Source organism: Aquarana catesbeiana, linkage group LG02 (genome assembly GCF_042186555.1).
Source record: "Aquarana catesbeiana isolate 2022-GZ linkage group LG02, ASM4218655v1, whole genome shotgun sequence".
Lineage (NCBI taxonomy): Eukaryota > Metazoa > Chordata > Amphibia > Anura > Ranidae > Aquarana > Aquarana catesbeiana.
This window is the reverse complement of record NC_133325.1, coordinates 12448611-12471309: the sequence shown is the minus strand read 5'-3', so window position 1 is coordinate 12471309 and position 22699 is coordinate 12448611. Positions and strand designations below refer to the sequence as shown.

Sequence of the window (22699 nt, the reverse complement as noted above, 5' to 3'; positions counted from 1 at the left end):
TCACAGGCTCCTGACTGTCAGCGACTGCTTCAAACGATCCAAAAAATCTGTTAGCGATCGCAGGGATCAGGCCTGACTCTGCGAACGCTGCAGTTATGTGTTTTGTGTTTTGTAACAGTGATCGATCGATACTGCACTTGGGTAGGCTGGGCTGGGCTGGGCAGAGGGGCAAAAGGCAGGTGCTAGCAGGTATCGGGGCTGATCCCGCTAACGCTGCGTTTTTGGGAACCCTAAACTGCTGGGGACGCTAGTATAAATCTGATCGGATCACATATTGATCCGTTCAGATACTATACCACTAAGGGAGGTGTATGGTGCATGCGTGGGTGCCAGCGCTACTGGCACTGATCTGATGCTGCCTGGGGCGATGCAGACCCTGACTGACGCTAAAACCTGATATCACCCGCCGGGTGATCAGGGGGTTAAACCTTTATTGGGTAATATACGGCGGTTGCCCTGATGCTATAAAAAATATCTAGCTAACCAGCGTCACCCATGACACTGATACAGTGATCACAGGTGACAGGGGGTAATCAAGGGGTTAAACCTTTATTGGGGGGGTTAGGGGGGGTCCCTAGACCTATCTGGGCCTATCACTAATTATCCTAATGCTGATTAGTGTCACTAATGACACCAGTACAGTGATCAAAAAAAAAAATGAACACTGCCCTGGGTGACACAGTGACAGGGAGTGAAGGGGTTAACTGGGGGGGAGATCGGTGGGGTGAAATATGTGCCTATGTGTACTGATGTTAGTGTTGGTGCAACTCACGGTTAGATGTTATCTCTCCTCTCTCTGGAACGAAAAGGATTCCACGAGGAGAGATGACATCACTTCCCCTGTCTGTGTTTACAGTTACACAGGCAGGGGAAGGATTTCATTTGTCAGGAGCGATCAGCAGGTTCAGGCCATAAATCATTGGCCTGGGCTTAGAGACTGGTTCTACAACGAATCGGATCCTCGCGGACGGGGCGCGCGCCCAACGTAACATGAGGACGATTCGCCCACCCGTGCCATTCTGCCGCAGTAAAACTGCGGCGGCTGGTCGGGAAGCGGTTAAACGCTTACAAAATATCCTTTATTGTAATTGCGTATATTTCGTAAACTTTTAATACTGTTCAACTTGCCTAAAAAGTCCCATAAAATGGGGGGGGGGGGGGGTGTGCTTTCTGTATTTCTATAATGGTGATGATGGCGAGGGCACAGGGGAGCTCCCCCTCTTTTTCTGCACAAGTGTTTCTAAGGTCAAAATTGAAAATCATTTCTTCAATTCTGCATTGTATTTCAATCATTTACTAGCAACCTTGAAGTTTGTAAAGTTACCCCGCACATTTACTTCCTGGAATTCAGTGACATTTAGTCACTGTGTCCTATGAGTAGGCGCTGCTGTGTCACACATTTCACAGAGCCCCGCCTTCTGACCTACAGAGGTGCTGAGAGGAGGAGTTTCATGGAGGCGGAGTCACTGCTTGCATGTAGCAAGGTACCATGGGATATGTAGTTCTTAGAAATTTGGGAGAGGCTGTACAGCACGCAGGGGATCCAGGAAGCTGCAAAAAGAGATGGCCAGAATAAAGACAGCACTCACAACATGAATACATTTTTCAAGTAAGCTTACATCGGATTTTCAGATATGACTATTGTTTGTATTGTTATTATAATGCTGATGTTATAAAATGAAAGTCTTTACTGAGACCGTAGAACTCCTTCAACTATCTAACTCTAGGTGTTTGTAACTGGGAAGAACATTTCTGAATGGGGGATATTGCCTGCAGATAAACCCCCACTGGTAGGCTCGATTCACACGATTGCGTTTTTTAATGCTTTTTGCATTTTGCAGAAATGCGGGGAATTTTTTTAACATGGGTTTTTTAACATGTTCCTATGGAAAACGTTCACATCAATGCATTTTTGTGCCTCTACGTTTTTAGAAAGGGTCAGGGACTTTTTTTTTCCGGCAAAATGCAGTTTTGCATGTAGTAGACTTCAATGGGTCCGCATCCAAAACACAAGTACTGCGTTTTTACAGTGATTTTGACGCAATTTGCGTTTTGCGATTTGTGTCTTTTTTTTTTTTTTACATTCGCTGTATATAACTGGTTGCTAAGGAGCGGGTCGGGAAGCCGGCCACCACGTCCTTAGCAACGGATGAGTCAACAGCTGTCAGTGGGCTTCCCGCTGACAGCCGAATGTAAAAAAAAAATTGCCGGCTAAAAAACGTCACGAAAAAAATGTCAAAATAAAAAAAAATGGCTCGGGTCCCCTCCAAAATCCATACCAGACCCTTATCCGAGAATGTAACCCAGCAGGGCAGGAAAGGGTGAGGACAAGCGAGCCAGATACCAGACCGCATGCCCTCAACTTGGGGGGGTGGGTGCTCTGCGCCCCCCACCCCAAAGCACCTTGCCCCCTTGACGTCACAAAGGGGTGGGCTCTCCGGGTGATGTCATCGGATGGCCACGCCCAATGGTTACCTAAGTGATGTCAAACAGTGGGTGACGTCACAACGGAGGAAGGCAGCATCAGGACAAGTGCGGACTTTTTTTTTTTAGCATGTAACCAGTGGCGAGGAAGAAGACATCGGTGCGGGAGAAGAGAGCTCCGGGAGAAGGCGGCGGTGGGAGAGATGGCGGTGGGAGAAGACGGCGGTGGGAGAGATGGCGGTGGGAGAAGACGGTGGTGGGAGAGATGGCGGTGGGAGAAGACGGTGGTGGGAGAGATGGCGGTGGGAGAAGACGGTGGTGGGAGAGATGGCGGTGGGAGAAGACGGTGGTGGGAGAGATGGCGGTGGGAGAAGATGGCAGTGGGAGAGATGGCAGCGGGAGAAGACAGAGAAATTTTTTAAATAAAGGACTTGTCAAAAACTGGCTCTTGTTTTTTTTGCATTTCACTGCTTTTTTGGTGAATGGGTAGGGGTACGATGTACCCTATACCCATTCACATTGGGGGGGGGGCAGGATCCGATAAGCCCCCTGCCCGCAGACCTTGATAACCACCGGCCAGGCTTGTATGGAAGAGGCCCTTCACCCTCCCTCCCATGTTGAGGGCATGCGGTCTGGTATGATTCAGGAGGGGTGAGGGCGCTCGCTCGTTCCCTCCCTTTCCTGACCTGCCAGGCTGCATGCTTGGATAAGGGTCTGGTATGGATTTTGAGGGGTACCCCACGCCATTTTTTGTGTATTTTTTTTTCTACATTCAGCTGCCAGCAGGGAAGCCCACTGACAGCTGATGACTCATCCGTTGCTAAGGAGGTGGCGGCCGGCTTCCCGACCTGCTCCTTAGCAAACAGCTATGTACAATGAATGTAAAAAAAAACAAAAAAAGACACAAATCGCAAAAAGCAAATTGTGGCAAAATCACAGTAAAAACGCAGTACTTGCATTTTGGATGCGGGACCATTGAAGTCTATTACATGCAAAATGCCGCATTTTGTGGGAAAAAAGTCAAAGACCCCTTCCAAAAATGCAGAGGCACAAAAGGCATTGATGTGATCGTGTTCCAAAAAAAATTCATGTTAAAAAAAAAATTCCTGCATTTCTGCAAAATGCAAAAAGCATCAAAAAACGCATTTGTGTGAATCAAGCCTAAGACCTGACCACTTTCCTCTGCACTCTTTTCCTTCACTCTTGAAGGCTGCACAGGAAGTGTATTCTTCTCTGGAATAGATCACACTGGTTGATCTTTTCTTTTTGTCTTTTCCTTTCATTTCTCCTTCCCTGTCATTTGCTATTTTCTTTCCTCTCTCCTTTTCCATCTCCTTCCCTTGTCTCTCTATTCCTCTCCTCTCCTTTATTTTCTCCTTTATGTTTCCTCTCCTCTCTCCTTTCTTCTCTTCTCCTTTTCCTTTCTCCTCTCCTCTGCTTTCCTCTCTTTTCTTTTCTCTATTCCTTTCTTTTGTCCTCTAATATGTTTTCCTTTCTCCTTTCCTCGCCTCTCTTTATCCCTTTTCTCTCCTTTCCTATTACATTTCTTCTACTCTCTTCTCTCCTTTCCTATTACATTTCCTCTACTCTCCTTTCCTTTCTGTTTCCTCTTCTTTTCTTCCTTCTCTTCTTTTCTTTACTTTCCTCTACTTTCCTTTCCTTACTTTCTACTTTCCTCTCCTCTGTACCCCCTTCTCCTTTTCCCTACTTTCCTTTCCTTTCTCCTCTTCTTTCTTCTCCCCTCTCCTCCCTCCTTTTTTTTTATTTCTCTCTCCTTTCCTATCTCCTTTCTTTTCCTCTCCTTTCATTTTTCCATTGCTTTTCTCTTTTCTTTTCCTATCCTTTCCTTTCCTTTCTTCTCCCCTCCTCTCCGTTCCCTTTCCCCTACTTTCCTGTTTCCTCTCCTCTCCTCCCTCCCTTCTATTCCTCTCTCCTTTCCTATCTTCTTTCTTCTGCTTTCCTTTCATTTCTCCTTTGCCCTAGAATTCTCTCCTTTCCTTTCTCCTGCTTTATCCTCTCCTCTCCTCACTTCTCCTCTCTTTTCTATATTCCTTTCTCTTGTCCTCAAATTCTCCTTTCCTCTATTCTCTTTCCCACTTTCCTCTCACTTCCCTTCTGCACTGCTTTCCTGTCTCATTTCCTCTACTCTCCTTGCCTTTCTCTTTTCTCTTTTCTCCTTCATTTACTCCTTTCCTTTCCTCTACGTTTTCCTCTTATCTGCTTTCCCTTCTTCTACCCTCTACTATTTTTATTTCTCCTCTCCTTTCTTCTTTAGTTTCCTCTTCTTTCTTTTCTCCATTTCTCTACTTTCCTCCAATTTCCTTTCCTTTGTCCTTTCATTTGTCCTTCCTCCTTTCATTTCCAGTAAATTTTAAAAGAGACTTGTATATAATAAGAAGAAGGAAAAAAAAAGGGAAGCCGCCATGTCTGACCTCTCCCTTTGAAAATGTTTCATCATTTTTGAGCCTCTGACCTTGAAAAAGTGCTGAGAGATACTGGCTGCTCGCTTGTTATAGGCAATGCTCAGAGTTTTTAAGCCATAGGATAAGCATTGCACAACTAGCATATTCAGGAGGAGGTCCCTAGTTTTATTATATGTATATATATGTATATCTATAATAAACTTCAGGTGGGTTACCCTCTTCTCTTTAATCCTGTCCGGTCGAGACACCGTCAAGGTGGACTCCCAGCTTTCCACCATAAATGGATAAGAAAAACGTGGATCGATGCCTGATGCAAAAAGTGTCCTTTACTAAAATTTTTCAAATGTATAGTACATGCAAGCCACTGTACAGTTCCGAGCGCAAGTCGCTCTTCGTCAGGCTTTTTCTGGCTGTGTGTGAAAAGCCAAAACACAGATTTTCTCTTATCAACACCCAGATTGCCTCACACATGTGTTAACTTAATTGATTACAAAGAGAAAACCACTAGCACATATCTAGATAATTAACCCCTATTATATCAACCAAACAAGATGAAAAGTATACCATATTCCCCAATATACAATATTTACATCTTCCATTACTACTATGTTATATAGCAAATAGATTCTCTCATATATTCCAATATACAACTCATTAAATCAGTATCATAATTATAATGACATTCTTGATCGTGTCTCAGATATCAAAGTTTCCAGCTGATATTCTTACGTTTAATCTTCCCAACGGGAGTTCATTCCAATATACCCAAAGGAGTACAATATATGCATACCATGACTATGATCGCTCTATACCAAGTATCCATATCCTATACAAATAAGTATAAATCATAGTCCTTGTTCATACCATCTGGATGCAAGGACTGTAATTTATTGATCCACCAGACTTCACGTTTCTTCAGTTTTAGAATCCTATCACCCCCTCTCTTATCCCGAGGAATTTCCTCTAGTATCATAAATCGTAAGTCGGTGTCTCTGTGTCCCATCTCAGTAAAGTGGCGCGACACAGGGAGACCTGACTGAGGATGTCGGATCGTACTACGATGCTGTGCAATGCGATCTTTTATTTTTTGGGTCGTCTCACCCACATAAAGTAAATTGCATGGGCACATAAGAATGTAGATTACATAGGATGACTGACATGTGTAAAAACCATTTACTGTTATCTTAGTTTTTGTTACAGGGTGAAGGAAATGATTGCCTTTAAGCATTAGGTTACATTGGATGCAATTAAGACAGGGATAACATCCCTTCTTTTTCTTACCGAGAAAGGTAATTATTATTATTATTATTATTATTATTATTCAGGATTTATATAGCGCCAACAGTTTACGCAGCGCTTTACAATATAAAAGGGAGACAATACAGTTATAATACAATACAATACAATACAATAGGATTAAGAGGGCCCTGCTCAGAAGAGCTTACAATCTAATAGGGTGGGGCAAGTGGTACAAAAGGTTGTAACTGTGGGGAATGAGCTGGTGGAAGTGGTAGGAGATTAGTTGGAGACATGATAGGCTTTCCTGAAGAGATGAGTTTTCAGGGATTGCCTGAAGGTAGCAAGAGTAGAGGATAGCCGGATAGATGGAGGTAGCGAGTTCCAGAGGATGGGAGAGGCTCTGGAGAAATCCTGGAGACGAGCATGGGAGGAGAAGATGAGAGAGCTTGAAAGCAGGAGGTCTTGAGAAGAGCGGAGGGGTCGATTTATCCTTTTCTCCTCCTGATATTCAGGTTTGAACTCATATCGCACCAAAAGATCGCGCAAAGTTTTATTGCGCCGATATGCCTTCCTCGGGATTTGTTGAAATTCTTCTATCTGTGGATATGATCGTCTCAATATTGCCCAATGCTTCCTTAGTACGTTAAAAATTTTATCACTGTAACTATTAAATTGAAAAACAAATGGGATCCTGGGTCTGTCAGGTTCGTATTTTTTATATTGGCAACTACCTGTTGGTTTCAGAATTCTATTTAATTCTTGTCTGATCAAACCCTCTGGATAACCCCGCTCTTTAAACTTGCAACACATTTCATCCAATCTTTGATCTCTTATTGCAGCATCACTAACAATCCGCATTACTCTAAGTAATTGGCTTCTGATAATAGAACCAAAAACATGAGGGGGATGGTAACTATCATATCTCAATAACTGATTCCTTTCCGTGGGCTTAGTGTATATATCCGTTTCAATACCTCCCTGCTTGATATATACCCGTGTATCCAAAAAGGGGACAGAGTCTCCACCAATGTGCATTTGAAACTGGATATTCAGTAAAAAGCTGTTAATCATTTGATCAAAGACTCTGAGTGATTCAATGTTGCCCCGCCATATAGCAAAAATGTCATCTATATACCGCCACCAGGTGGCGCAATGCTTCCGAAAATTCTCATTAGTAAAAATATATCTCTGTTCAAAATCATGCATGAAAGAACATGCATATGGCAGGGCAACATTGGAACCCATAGCAACCCCCGTCAATTGCACATAGTACTGGTCCCTGAAAAGAAAATAATTGTTATGCAGAATCAAATTGAACAATTTTTGCATGATTTTGAACAGAGATATATTTTTACTAATGAGAATTTTCGGAAGCATTGCGCCACCTGGTGGCGGTATATAGATGACATTTTTGCTATATGGCGGGGCAACATTGAATCACTCAGAGTCTTTGATCAAACGATTAACAGCTTTTTACCGAATATCCAGTTTCAAATGCACATTGGTGGAGACTCTGTCCCCTTTTTTTGTTAGTGATGCTGCAATAAGAGATCAAAGATTGGATGAAATGTGTTGCAAGTTTAAAGAGCGGGGTTATCCGGAGGGTTTGATCAGACAAGAATTAAATAGAATTCTGAAACCAACAGGTAGTTGCCAATAAAAAAAATACGAACCTGACAGACCCAGGATCCCATTTGTTTTTCAATTTAATAGTTACAGTGATAACATTTTTAACGTACTAAGGAAGCATTGGGCAATATTGAGACGATCATATCCACAGATAGAAGAATTTCAACAAATCCCGAGGAAGGCATATCGGCGCAATAAAACTTTGCACGATCTTTTGGTGCGATATGAGTTCAAACCTGAATATCAGGAGGAGAAAAGGATTACCTTTCTCGGTAAGAAAAAGAAGGGATGTTATCCCTGTCTTAATTGCATCCAATGTAACCTAATGCTTAAAGGCAATCATTTCCTTCACCCTGTAACAAAAACTAAGATAACAGTAAATGGTTTTTACACATGTCAGTCATCCTATGTAATCTACATTCTTATGTGCCCATGCAATTTACTTTATGTGGGTGAGACGACCCAAAAAATAAAAGATCGCATTGCACAGCATCGTAGTACGATCCGACATCCTCAGTCAGGTCTCCCTGTGTCGTGCCACTTTACTGAGATGGGACACAGAGACACCGACTTACGATTTATGATACTAGAGGAAATTCCTCGGGATAAGAGAGGGGGTGATAGGATTCTAAAACTGAAGAAACGTGAAGTCTGGTGGATCAATAAATTACAGTCCTTGCATCCAGATGGTATGAACAAGGACTATGATTTATACTTATTTGTATAGGATATGGATACTTGGTATAGAGCGATCATAGTCATGGTATGCATATATTGTACTCCTTTGGGTATATTGGAATGAACTCCCGTTGGGAAGATTAAACGTAAGAATATCAGCTGGAAACTTTGATATCTGAGACACGATCAAGAATGTCATTATAATTATGATACTGATTTAATGAGTTGTATATTGGAATATATGAGAGAATCTATTTGCTATATAACATAGTAGTAATGGAAGATGTAAATATTGTATATTGGGGAATATGGTATACTTTTCATCTTGTTTGGTTGATATAATAGGGGTTAATTATCTAGATATGTGCTAGTGGTTTTCTCTTTGTAATCAATTAAGTTAACACATGTGTGAGGCAATCTGGGTGTTGATAAGAGAAAATCTGTGTTTTGGCTTTTCACACACAGCCAGAAAAAGCCTGACGAAGAGCGACTTGCGCTCGGAACTGTACAGTGGCTTGCATGTACTATACATTTGAAAAATTTTAGTAAAGGACACTTTTTGCATCAGGCATCGATCCACGTTTTTCTTATGTATATCTATATATAGATATAGATCTATATCTATATATAGATCTATATCTATATATAGATATAGATCTATATAGTATTTTTTAGTGTCTCAGACGCATCAGTGCAGTTTTATGATGTTCTCACTAGATGGCGATGCTGTTGCAGAGTTGATCATTCCATTGTATGGTCATCCTATGTAGAAGAAGAACATATGGATCCATAACTACCAGCAAGGTCACAGATGAGCAAATTCTACATCCAACGTGGCTGATTCTATACCGGCAAGGCCAATAAATCAAACAACATAAGCCAAGCACACAAGTAATATAGCCAGGTATCTGTGTGGGAAGGAGACTTATAGCTGTATCTTGACCTGCATAAATGAGAACCATCACAGATGTAATTCCTTTTTTTTGTACTAAGAAAAAGAACACATGGACCCTGCAAATTCCAGTCAGAAGAGGAGATGAGAAAAGTTTCTCTGAACTGGCTACAGGCATTCGTATTTTCTCCTCTCCTCTCCTCCACATCCTATTTTCTTCATTTTTCCCTTTACTGTTCTCTTCCTTTTTCTTTTCAGATTTTTTTTTACATTTTTCCTTCTTTCATTTTCCTTCTCTTTCCTTTTCTCTCCTCTCCTCCACTTTGCCCTATCCTTCCCCTCCTATTTCCTCCCTTTTCCCCTTTTCTGATCCTTTTTCCTTTCCTGTCTTCTTTTTTTTTCTCATTTTTTTACATCTTTCTTTTCTTTCATTTTCCTTCTTTTTCCTCTCCTCTCTTCCACCTTGCGGTACCTTTAACCTGCTATTTTCTTCCTCTTTTCCCTTTACTTTTCTCTTCCTTTTTTTCTTTTCCTCTCGTCTCCTTTTTCTTATTTTTCTTTTTTTAATTTTTTTTTCTTTCACTCTCCTCTCCTCCACATTGCCCTACCTTTCCCCTCATATTTTTTTTCCTTTTTCATTTTACCTTTCCCTTCCTTTTTTCTTTCCTCTCTTCCTCTTTTTTTTTGGTACTTTTTTCCCTGCTTTCATTTTCCTTGTCTCTTTCCGTTCCTCTCCTTTCTTCTCCTCTCCTCTCTTCTACATTGCCCTACCTTTCCCCTCCTATTTTCTTCCTTTTTCCTTCTACTTTTCCCTTCCATTTTTTCCTTTAGTATCTTCTCCATTTCTTTTTTTTTCTTTTACATTTTTCTTATATTCATTTGTCTTGTCTTGTCTTCTCCTCTCCCCTCCATTTTTTTCTTTTCTCCATTAAAAAAACTCAGGTAAAATTTACCCAAAAGCATTTCCCCCCATAGTGTCAATGTTACTTTCTGGAGAGCCTTAGAAGCCCCAGGATTATTGCTATGCAAGTAATAGTCTTCTCTTTTATTCTGATTTGTAAAATTTTTATTTTCTCTAATTTTCTTTCTTTTTTCTTCTTTCCTCTCCTCTCCATTTACCTACCTTTCACCTCCTGGTTTCTTAATTCTCCCTTTACATATTTCTTCCGTATTCCTTTCCTCACTTCTGCTTTTCTTTTGTTTTTAAATTTTCATTTCTTTCATTTTTTTTCTCTTTCCTCTCCTCTCCTCTCTTCCACATTGCCTTACCTTTACCCTGCTGTTTTCTTCCCTTTTCCCCTTTACTTTTCTTATCCTTTTTTTCTTTTCCTCTATTCTCCTTTTTCTTTTTTTTCTACATTTTTTTTCCTTTCATTTTTCTTTTACTCTACTGCAGGGGTCTCAAACTAGGAACCCTCCAGCTGCTGTGGAACTACAAGTCCCATCATGCCTCTGCCTATAGGAGCCATGCTTGTAACTGTCAGCCTTGCAATGCCTCATGGGAATTGTAGTTCTGCAACAACTGGAGGGCCACAAGTTTGAGACCCCCGCTCTACTGTCTTCTCCTCCACATTGCCCTAACTTCCCCTCCTATTTTCTTCCTTTTTCCCTTTACTTTTCCCTTCCTTTTTCTTTTCCTCTTTTCTCCTTTTCTTTTTTACATTTTTCTTACTTTCATTCAGGAAATCATGTCGGGCGTTACCAGTGGATCGCAAAGTACCTGTGAATAAAGAAAAGTAGGCTGCCATTCCTTTTGAAGATGCTTCATCCCTTTCTAAATCCCTGACATGGAAAAGGAGCGCACTTCAGGAGTTCTGGCGCCACCTGCTGCATGGCCGTTACGGGTGACGCTCGCTTCAGGAGTTCTGGCGCCACCTGCTGCATGGCCGTTATGGGTGACGCTCACTTCAGGAGTTCTGGCGCCACCTGCTGCATGGTCGTTACGGGTGACGCTCGCTTCAGGAGTTCTGAAGCTGCAGGATAAGCATGACAGATAATCAACTAGCATATTCCGAAGGGGGTCCACCATTTTATCCTGCGCATATTTTTCTGTAAGGTTTTCAGAAATACGAGTGCAGTTTTATGATATGATCTCTAGATGGCGCTGCTGGTGTAATATTCCAGTTGTATGGTGCTACGTAGGAGAACATATGGATTTTACGAAAACCACAGTTATGGTCACAGATGAGCAACGTTTTAGATCTGACGTGGCTGATTTTTTGCTAGAAACTCAAGGAAAACAATAAAACAAAACAAAAATATTAAAAAATGTAATATAATAAATAAAAATGATAAAAGAGGTCAACGCTATGAACCACCTGGTCTTTTTCTGCTGTCACACATTTTTTTTGTTTCTTTGAGCCAAGCACACAGATATTACACAATGGTATTTGTGTGGCAGGAGAATTGTGAATATGTTGGTTGTATCTCAGCACCTGTTACGAAACTTGAAAATTCCCACTGAACCCATGAAAATATGTATGAGCTGAGGTTTATATTCTGGGTGCCCATTTATTTTCAGTGAGCCTTCAATGAGTGTCCAGGGGCTAAAAAACATCCTTTCCTATAGCTTAATTATAGATAAAATAACAAAACCAGATTTTTGCTGCAATGTTCACCTTCACCTGCAGTACATTTTTCTGCCACTAGATGTCCTCAGGGCCAAGGTAATCCCGGATGCACCCCCAACCTGTGACTGGACAGTGAAAGGAGAAGCAGCACAGTGTCAGCTTCCCTTCCTCTGTGCGACATTACAAGGTATTACTTCATTGAAAGGAGAAGCAGCACAGTGATGTGCAGTCTGCTCTCTCCTCCTATCAGCATGCTTCTTGTCAGCACAAGAACTGATTGGCCCCTTGTGCTGCTTTTTCCTCTTATTTAGGCCGATATGTATTCTTCTACATATTTTTGGTAAAAAAATCGCAATAAGCGTATAATGATTGGTTTGCGCAAAAGCTTTAGTGTCTACAAAATAGGGGATAGTTTTATGGCATTTTTATTATAATTTTATTTTTTATTAGTAATGGCGGTGATTTGCATTTTTTATCATGACTGCGACATTATGGCGGACACTTTTGACACTATTTTGGAACCATTGTCATTTATACAGCGATCAGTGCTATAAAAATGCACTGATTACTGTGTAAATGTCACTGGCAGGGAAGGGGTTAAACACTAGAGGCGCGATCAAGGGGTTAAGTGTGTCCTAGGGAGTGATTCTAACTGTGAGGGGGAGGGGCTACCACTGACATGACAGCGATCACTGCTCCCGATGACAGGGATCAGTAGATCTCTGTCATGTCACTAGGCAGAACAGGGAAATGCCTTGTTTACATAGGCATCTCCCCATTCTGCGGCTCCGTGACTCGATCGCCGGGACACTGGCGGACATCGAGTCCACGGGTCCCACGGGCATGGTCACGCTGTATGCGGCGGTTCGCCCGCTAGCCCTGGCAATTAAAGGGGATGTACAGGTATGGCCATTTGCCCACCGCTGCCATTGTGCCGACGTATATTGGCGTGCGGCGGTCGGCAAGTGGTTAAATGTGAGGAGGGTTAAGCAGTCCTTGTTCAGCAGAGCTCAGCCCAGGAGAGGAGGAAGCAGCGCGTGAGGCCACTTGTCCTGGTCCTTCAATGCAAGGAGAACGCTGATGGGAGGAGACAGCAGAGCGACAGAGAGGTGAGCTCATTAGTCTTCTACTTACACTGTCCAGTGACAGGCTGGATTTGGGTCTAGGATGACCTGGGCTTAGTGGAAGTGTGATGAATGATACTGACCATCAGACTGAGGACATCTAGTGGCAGAAAAAAGTACTGCAGGGAAATATCTGAATTGAAACTGAATGTTGCAAAAGAGTCTTTTTTATGTTTTCATTTTTTTTGTCTTGTTATTTTTGGCTGGATTTCTGCTTTCACATCCCTTCCCAGCATTATTTTGATAATGAATGTCCTATTAAATCAATAGTTGAAATTCTATCCCGTCCCCTTTAAATATAGGGTCATACTAAAAGCCCAGGGGCTGAATGTAGAAAAATCAGGTCTCCTTCCATGCCAGACGGGGCTGTGCTGTTGTGGCAGAGCTGTGTGAATCTTAGGACTGGATGGACAAATACATACATACACTGTGTGCAAAATTATTAAGTGAGTATTTGGCCAAATCATCATTTTAATGCAAATTGTTCAACTCCAAGCTCTATAAACTTGAATGCTTATCAGATTTAAGCATATCAGGTGATGTGTATTTGTGTAATGAGGGAGGGCGTGGCCTAAGGTGATCAACACTCTATAAAAAAGGCGTTCATAATTTTTAGGCAACTTCTTTTCCGCAAGGCAAAAATGGGGCAAAAAAGAGATCTATATGACTCTAAAAAGTCAGAATTTGTAGAAAGTCTTTCAGAGGGATGCAGAACTCTTGGAATTGCTAAGATATTGGGGCGTGGTCACAGAACCATCAAACGTTTTATTGCAAATAGTCAACAGGGACGCAAGAAATGCGTTGAGAAAAAAAGACGTAAATTAACTGCCAAAGATTTGAGAAGAATCCAAACGTGAAGCTTCCAGGAACCCGTCATCCTCCAGTGCTGTCATAGTCCAGAGCTGCAACCTACCTAGAGTGCTCAGAAGTACGAGGTGCTCAGAGATAAGGCCAAGGTAAGGAAGGCTGAAGCCCGACCACCACTGAAGAAGACATAGACGTCAAGAAACATCAAGACTGAGCCAAGAAATATCTGAAGACAGGTTTTTCGAAGGTTTTATGGACTGATGAGATGAGAGTCACTCTTGACAGACCAGATGGACGTCCCTGTGGCTGGATCAGTAATGGGCACAGAGCTCCACTTCCACTCAGACGCCAGCAAGGTGGAGGTGGGGTACTGGTATGGGCTGGTACTATTAAAGATTAGGTAGTTGGACTTTTTTTGGGTTGAAGATGGACTCAAAATCAACTCCCAAACCTACTGCTAGCTTTTAGAAGTCACTTTCTTCAAGCAGTGGTACAGGAAAAAGTCTGCATCTTTCAAGAAGACATTTATGCAGGACAACGCTCCATCGCCTGCATAGAAGAACTCCACTACGTGGCTATCCAGTAAAGGCCTTAAAGATGAAATATTAATGACATGGTCCCCTTCCTCACCTGACCTGAACCCTATTGAGAACTTGTGGGCCCATCTTAACCTCTTGCCGCCCACGCTATAGCCGAAAGATGGCTACAGCATGGGCCTGAATTACCGGGAGGGCGTCCATGTATGTCCTTCCGTGCATGTGATGCCTGCGCTCCCCCTGTGGGGCGAGCGTGGGGCGCTCTGTGATTAGCAAGTCCATGAGACCCAGGTGATCACCGATCCTGGCCCCTTACAACGTGATCAGCTGCCAGCCAATGAGACGTGATGTAAACAGAGCCGGTAACAGCGCAAGGAGAGAAAAAAAAGCTGATTACCATCTGGAGTAAATGGGACATCGTTCCCGCACACGGAGAGCCACTGCCCCCTCATCAGTGCCCACCGGTGCCACCTACCAGTGCCCACTAGTGCCACCTATCAGTGCCCATCACTGTTGTCAATCAGTGCCCATCAGTGCCTCATCATCAGTGCCACCTATCAGTGCTGTCCAACAGTGCCACCTACCTGTGCCCACCAGTGCCACCTATCAGTGCCCATCAGTACTGCCTGTCAGTGCCCATCAGTCTCTCATCATCAGTGCCACCTATCAGTGCTGTCCACCAGTGCCACCTACCTGTCCCCACCAGTTCCACCTATCAATGCCCAACAGTGGCACCTATCAGTGCCCATCAGTGCTGCCTATCAGTGCCCATCAGTGCTTCATCATCAATGCCACCTATCAGTGCTGCCTATCCGTGCCACCTATCAGTGCCACCTATCAGTGCCCATCAGTGGCACCTATCAGTGCTCATCAGTGCTGCTTATCAGTGCCCATCAGTGCCTCATCGTCAATGCCACCTATCAGTGCTGCCTATCGGTGCCTCCTATCAGTACCCTTCAATGCCACCTATCAGTGCAGCCTCATCAGTGCAGCCTATCAGTGCCCATCAGTGCTGCCTCATTGACGCACATCAGTGAAGGAGAAAAAATACTTGTTTGCAAAATGTAAAAAGTTCAAAAGTTTACAAACTATGAAAAACGTTTGTTCTTTTCAAAATTTTATTTATTTTTTTTTAAATAAAACCCCAGTGGTGATTAAATACCACCAAAAGAAAGCTCTATTTGTGTGAAAAAAACTTTTACCCTTAAAAATCTCCATAGACGACGTTTAAAAATGTCTACAGGTTACCAGTTTTGAGTTACAGAGGAGGTCCAAGGCTAGAATTATTGCTCTCACTCTACCGATCGCGGCAATACCCCACATGTGTGGTTTTAACACAGTTTTCATATGCCGGCACTACCTGTGCGGTCGCTTCTGCCTGCGAGCTCGTCGGGACGGGGCGATTAAAAAGATTTTTTATTTTATTTTTTTTCTTATTTATTTTACTTTTTATTTTTTATTTTTACACTGTCCTTTAAAAAAAAAAATGGGTCACTTTTATTCATATTGCTAGGAATGTAAACACCCCTTGTAATAGAAAAAAAAGCATGACAGGTCCTCTTAAATATGAGATCTGGGGGGTCAAAAAGACCTCAGATCTCATATTTACACTAAAATGCAATAAAAAATAAAAAAAAGTAAAACAGTAAAATGTCATTTGAAAAAAATAAAATAAAAATTTCTCCTTTTAAAAGCATTGGGCGGAAGTGACGTTTGATGTCGCTTCCGCCCTCCAATGCCATGGAGCTGAGCGGGGGCCATCTTCCCCTCAGTCGGCATCCATGCAGTGAGGGATGCGGACGCAATCGTCTTCGCTGCTACCAATGGCTCCGGAAAGCGGCGGAGATGACCAGAGAGCAGCGGGAGGCCCTCTCCCGCCCACCAATCAAAGTGATGTTGTGGCGAATCCGCCGCAGAGACCTCTTTTTATCCTAAAGAGAAACGCACGCCGTTCCTGAAAATACCGGTGTCATGGCAGCTAGCCTCTGCTATAGGACCAGTATTTAGCGTCACAATACCGACGTACGGGTACAGTGATTTGTGTAAAGTGATTAACAGACGAAAGTATACAAGTGACATGGGAACATTTTCATTTTTTATTTAGTTGCATATTTATTCTACACATTAATTTATCTGCTAACCCTTATCTGCTGTGAGTGTGGAGCTTTCTGTCACCATCTACTAATGAGGATTTGTGTCCGGGTTTCAGGCGGACTGAAACCTAGATTGTCCGCGTGAATCCCGGACGGTTGGCAACTAGGGATGAGCTTCGAGTTCGAGGCGAACTTTAGTTCGACTTGAACATTGGGTGTTCGCCCCCGTTCGCCGAACAGCGAATTTTACGGGGCGTTCGCGGCAAATTCGAGCGCCCCATAATGCACTGCAAGACCACAGTGCATTGCTGTATGATGATTGGCCAAAGCATACACCTGACCTGCATGCTTTGGCCAATCACAGCACGTGTATTTGATATATATATATATATATATATATATACAGTCAGACTAGTATATATATATATATATATATATATATATATATATATATATATATATACACTCTGCATTCAGCGTAGCCTATATATACAGTGTATATTCAGTCAGTACAGGCAGTGGTTATATATGCTGCAGCTCAGAGTATATAGTGCAGTCCGTGTAGTATATATACTGCAGTGCAGAGTATATAGTGCCCTCAGTGTAGTATATATAATACAGTGCAGGGTATATAATGCAGTGTATAATACAGTGTATTGAAGTGGTTAAGGGGAGCCCTATGACAGAATTAAGAAAAAACGGAATGGGGACCCACACGCCATTTAAAAAAAAAAAAAATGGCGTGGAGTTCACCTTAATATCCATACCAGACCCGAAGGGCCTGGTATGGACTGGGGGGGGGGGTAAGAACCCACGCTGTTTTTTTAAATGATTTTTTATGTATATTGCCGGGATCTGGCAATACATTACAGCCGTGAGCAGTTTTAAATGACATTTTTTCCTTTAGAAATGTCATTTTGCTGCAGTACTTTTCTAAACATGGGGAAAATGCGCTACTTTACAGGTAGACTAAGGGGACACCCCAGGCATAATATTTAAAGAAAATAAGCATTCTTAAAATCACTGCTCCTGAAAAAACTGCCGTTTTAAAAACTTTTTTTTTGCATTGATACATGTCCCCTGGGGCAGGACCCAGGTCCCCAGACACTTTTTATGATAATAACTTGCATAGAAGCCTTTAAAATGAGCACTTTTTATTTTTCACGTTCGGCTCATCCCTAGTGACATCCCTAGCCCTAATGATTCATGTCACTGAACTGAGATAGGAGTTTTGAGCCCCTGAAATGCTCTTAGAATTAAGTTAGCTGGGTCATTTAGTGACTTGAAAAATTTGGAATTTTCTATATTTGGTTTCTGTACTTACTCCAAATGCTGGGAACCCTGTCAGAGGATTTGTTGGGCCCTTTTATACTCACCTGTCCTGTGCTTTTATTGGCTGTATTTTGCTGGGTAAGATGGCCAGCAGAAGACACCTCCCTCCCCCATAATGACACAGACATCTCTCTGTTTTGCTAACTTTTATGTTCTAAATGCTGAATCTTATAATCCAAAATAAACTTCAGTGAATGAGAGGTCTGTAATGTTCCCTCATTTCTCCACACACCCATGTACAGCTCTCCCTGTAATTACAATCCTCGGTTTACAGCTCCGCCCATAGAACTAGGAAATAACTTTCACTTTTCTATTGCAGAGGAATGGTGAGAGAGTGTGCTGGAGGTGGCAGGAATCAGGTGAGTGTGTCAGCAGGCCAGGTGTGCATGGTGTCCAGGTGTGAGCACAGCCCCCAGGCTGCATGTCCCAGTGTCTACCCTAGGTATGGGTGGTATATGTCACCCTTCCACACTCCGACCGCCGGGGGAGAGGGATTTCATAATCCCGGGAATTCATATTATTAATATACCAACTGCAGAGGAGAAGGAAGAGTCAGCTATGAGCATTCTGTGATGTATTCTAGATTCTAGGACTGGGGACGGGGATGTCATGGATTGTGACTGGCAGTGTTCTGAGAGCAGATCCTGATTTTTATGTCACCTTATATAGTAAAAAACAACACTGCATTCTCTTTTTCTCCTTTTCCTCTTTTCCCCAATCCCTCTATTTTATTCCCCCTCTCTTCACCTCCCCATCTCTATCCCTTTTCTACATCCCTCTCTTCCACTATTCTTCTTCTACTCATCTCCCTTCCTGCCCTCACTCTCTACATCTCCCCCCATCCCCCCCCCGCCTTATCCCCCACCTCTCCCCCCTCTCTTCCACCCCCCTTATCCTCATCTCCCCCCCTTCTCACCCATCTCCCCCACTCCTCATCTCTCCTCCGTCCCCCCCTTATCCCCCACCTCTCCCACTCCCCATATCTCCCCCCCTTATCCCCCACCTCTCCCCCCTCTCTTCCACCCCCCTTATCCTCATCTCCCCCCCTTCTCACCCATCTCCCCCACTCTTCATCTCTCCTCCATCCCCCCCTTATTCCCCACCTCTCCCCCCTCTCTCCCACTCCCCATCTCCCCCCTTATCCCCATCTCATCCCCCCTTCCTACCCACCCCCCCTTATCACCCCTTATCTCCCATCTCTCCCCCCCCTTATCCCCCACCTCTCCCTCCATCTCTCCCCCCCCTTATCCCCCATATCTCCCTCCATCTCTTCCCCCTTATCCCCCATCTCTCCCTCTCCCCCTTCTCACCCATCTCCCCCACTCCTCATCTCCCCCCATCTCCCACCCACCCCCCCCCCTTATCCCCCATCTCTCCCTCTCCCAATCTCTTCCTCCCCTCTTTTGCTCTCACCCATTTTTCCCTCCTTTTTAGGTCCTATTCACACCACTGTAGCAGGAATTTAAGTTCCCACTGGAATTTTTTTATGCAAGTGCTCATAACACATAGGGGAACCCATTCACTTCAACTGTGTGACAATTGTCCCCTCTCTCTCACCTTCTAACCCCCCCCTTCTCTCTCCCATCTCCCTCACCCTCTAACCCCCCCTTCTTTTTCCCCTCCTCCCCTCACCCTCTAACCCCCCTTTTCTATCCCCTCCCTCTCACCCTCTAACCGCTTTTTTCTCTCCCCTCCCCCTCTAACCCCCCCCCTCTTACCCTTTACCCCTCTCTTTCTCTCCCCTCTCTCACCCTCTAACCTCCCTTCTCACTCCCTCTCCCCCACTCTCTCTCTCTCACCTGCTAACCCCCCCCCCCCGCTCCCTCCTTCTCATGCTCAGACCCCCCTTCTCTCCCCTCTCTCTCACTCTCTCTATCCTTCTCTCTCAGTCTTTAACCCCCCCCCCCTCCCTCCTTCTCATGCTCAGACCCCCCTTCTCTTTCCCTCTCTCCCCGCCCCCCCCTCCATTTCTCCCCCTCCAACCCCTCCTCTCCCCTCCTCTCCCCTCCTCCCCCCTCCTCCCCCTATCTCTCTCTCTCCCCCATCCCTTTGTGCCTCTCCTTATCTCTCTTTCTCCATCCCTTCCAACTCTCTCTCTTTAAGCTTGTTCTCACCCCCAACCCCCCCCCCACCCCCCCATCTCCATCTCCATCTCCCTTCCTTTTACTGTTTCCTTTTTTTTTTCAGTCCCTTTATCATCCTCTGGAGGATGAAATGTGCTTTTACAACCTTTGGATCAGATAATCCTTCAGTATCCTGTAGGGTTGTATAATTTCTATAGTCTCTACCCCCCCACCCCCCCTCTGCCTGCATCGGAGACATTCATGTGGCGGGTGGGCACCCACCGCTCTTTGTTCCTTGGTACCCGGTTCTGTTAGCTTGGCCCCCCTTTATTATGACCCGGGGGGGGGGGGGGGGGGGGATCACTGTGACATCACTCCATTTCTAGCAGGTGGAGGACTCTGCTGGCACTTCGCTCACCTTCTTCCCCTCCGATTGATCGACATTGGCTCCAAGCTGGAACTTCGCTGTCAAAACTGCAGAGCACACAGATGGGGGACGTACCCGGCTATGTGTGACGTCACTCTGCCCGCTCGCAGCGTCCTACTGCCATGTGGATGGAGATAGGGGTGCCACCTGTCCAGGATTCACCCGGACAGTTCGGGTTTTGGAATCATGTGTCCGGGTTTCAGACCGCCTGAAAGCCGGACACATTATTCAGACCAGACTGTGGCTTCCCACCAGGGTTGCTGGCTGCAGTTGTCTAAGCTGAGAGTGTCTGTTACATTCTCCTTCACACTGCCCAAAGTTAGCACTAACAATTACCCCTCCCCCCAACACACACAGACAGGAGAGGAGAGAGGGATCGATCTGCACCTCTTCCTCCCACCACCCCCACCCCTCTGTGTCTGGCCACACTCCAATCCCCGAAACTGTGCCTCAATAAAAGGGAAGTGGGGGCCAGAAATCTGAAGTCCAGCAGCCTCAGATACATCTGGATGAGAGGTGATGACTGCCAAGGGGTGAGTGAGCTCACCATCCATCCCTGTCTGTGACTGAAGTCTCCCCCCCTTCTCTCTCCTGCCTCTGAGTGAGTACACTAGAGTAAATCAGGGTTCTCAGAGCACCCCTTACATCAGAGTTCCCCTTTATACCAGAGGTCACAGTGTTTCCCCTTACATCAGAGTCCTCTCCGTACATCAGAGTTCTTAGTGTTCCCCCTTAGATCAGGGTTCCCAGAGCATCCCTTATGTCAGAGTCCCCAGAGTTCTCCCTTACATCAGAGTCTGCAGAGTCCCCCCCAGTGTAAAAGAACTTTGATGTAAAAGGGGAACTCTGTGGATTTTGATGTAAAAGGGGAAAACTGTGGACTCTGATGTAAAAGGGGAACTCTGTGGATTTTGATGTAAAAGGGGAACTCTGTGGACTGTGATGTAAAGGGGGAACTCTGTGGAATTGCCCCCAAATGCTGCTCTAAAATATAACAGGAGGAGAAAACAGAGCGAGCAGAGGCATGTCCTCATCGGTCTTCTGCTGCTCTTTTACTGTCCACTCAGCAAGCTGTGGTGTTGGCGTGTGGCAGGGCTGAATATATCTCAGGACTGGATGGATGGAAATACAAATCCTTTGGCAGGTAGAGCAGCTTTTGTACAGCGCCTGCAAAAAGTATTCATACCCCTTTCCACATTTTGTCATGTTACAACCAAAAACGTAAATGTATTTTATGGGGATTTTATGTGATAGACCAACACAAAGTGGCACATAATTGTGAAGTGGAAGGAAAATGATAAATGGTTTTCTACATTTTTTTACAGATAAATATGTGAAAAGTGGGCGGGGGGGGGCATTTGTATTCCGCCCCCTTTACTCTGATACCCCTAACTAAAATCTAGTGGAACCAATTGCCTTCAGAAGTCACCTAATTAGTAAATAGAGTCCACCTGAGTGTAATTTAATCTCAGTATAAATACAGCTGTTCTGTGAAGCCCTCAGAGGTTTGTTAGAGAGCCTTAGTGAACAAACAGCATCATGAAGGCCAAGGAACACACCAGACAGGTCAGGGATCGTGGAAAAGTTTAAAGCAGGGTTAGGTTATAAAAGTATATTCCAAGCTTTGAACATCTCACAGAGCACTGTTCAATTCATCATCAGAAAATGGAAAGAGTATGGTACAACTGCAAACCTACCAAGACATGGCCGTCCACCTAAACTGACCGGCCGGGCAAGGAGAACATTCATCAGAGAAGCAGCCAAGAGGTCCATGGTAACTCTGGAGGAGCTGCAGAGATCCACAGCTCAGGTGGGAGAATCTGTCCACAGGACAACTATTAGTCGTGCTCTCCACAAATCTGACCTTTATGGAAGAGTGACAAGAAGAAAGACATTTGTGAAAGAAAGTCATAAGAAGTCCCATTTGCAGTTTGTGAGAAGCCATGTGGGGGACACAGCAAACATGTGGATGAAGGTGCTCTGGTCAGATGAGACCAAAATTCAACTTTTTGGCCTAAAAGCAAAACACTATGTGTGGGGGAAAACTAACACTGCACATCACCCTGAACACACCATCCCCACTGTGAAACATGGTGGTGGCAGCTTCATGTGGTGGGGATGATTTTCTTCAGCAGGGACAGGGAAGCTGGTCAGAGTTGATGGGAAGATGGATGGAGCCAAATACAGGACAATCTTAGAAGAAAACCTGTTAGAGTCTGCAAAACACTTGAGACTGGGGTGGAGGTTCACCTTCCAGCAGGACAACGACCCGAAACATACAGCCAGAGCTACAATGGAATGGTTTACATCAAAGCATATTCATGTGTTAGAATGGCCCAGTCACAGTCCAGACCTAAATCACATTGAGAAACTGTGGAAAGACTTGACAATTGCTGTTCACAGACGCTCTCCATCCAATCTGACAGAGCTTGAGATATTTTGCAAAGAAGAATGGGCAAAAA

General features: G+C 44.2%; 1 protein-coding gene across 2 annotated transcripts in view; it reads left to right on the top strand.

Moving 5' to 3' along the window:
- Positions 1-18014: 18014 nt before the first annotated feature.
- The window catches only part of SLCO2B1 (solute carrier organic anion transporter family member 2B1), a 151961-nt gene continuing 147276 nt past the window's right edge, over positions 18015-22699 (top strand). For both annotated transcript variants that reach the window (XM_073612564.1, XM_073612562.1), the window contains exon 1: positions 18015-18106. In XM_073612564.1, coding sequence (XP_073468665.1) covers positions 18071-18106 — 36 coding nt within the window. In that variant the 5' untranslated portion in view covers positions 18015-18070. The remainder of the gene's footprint in view (positions 18107-22699) is intronic.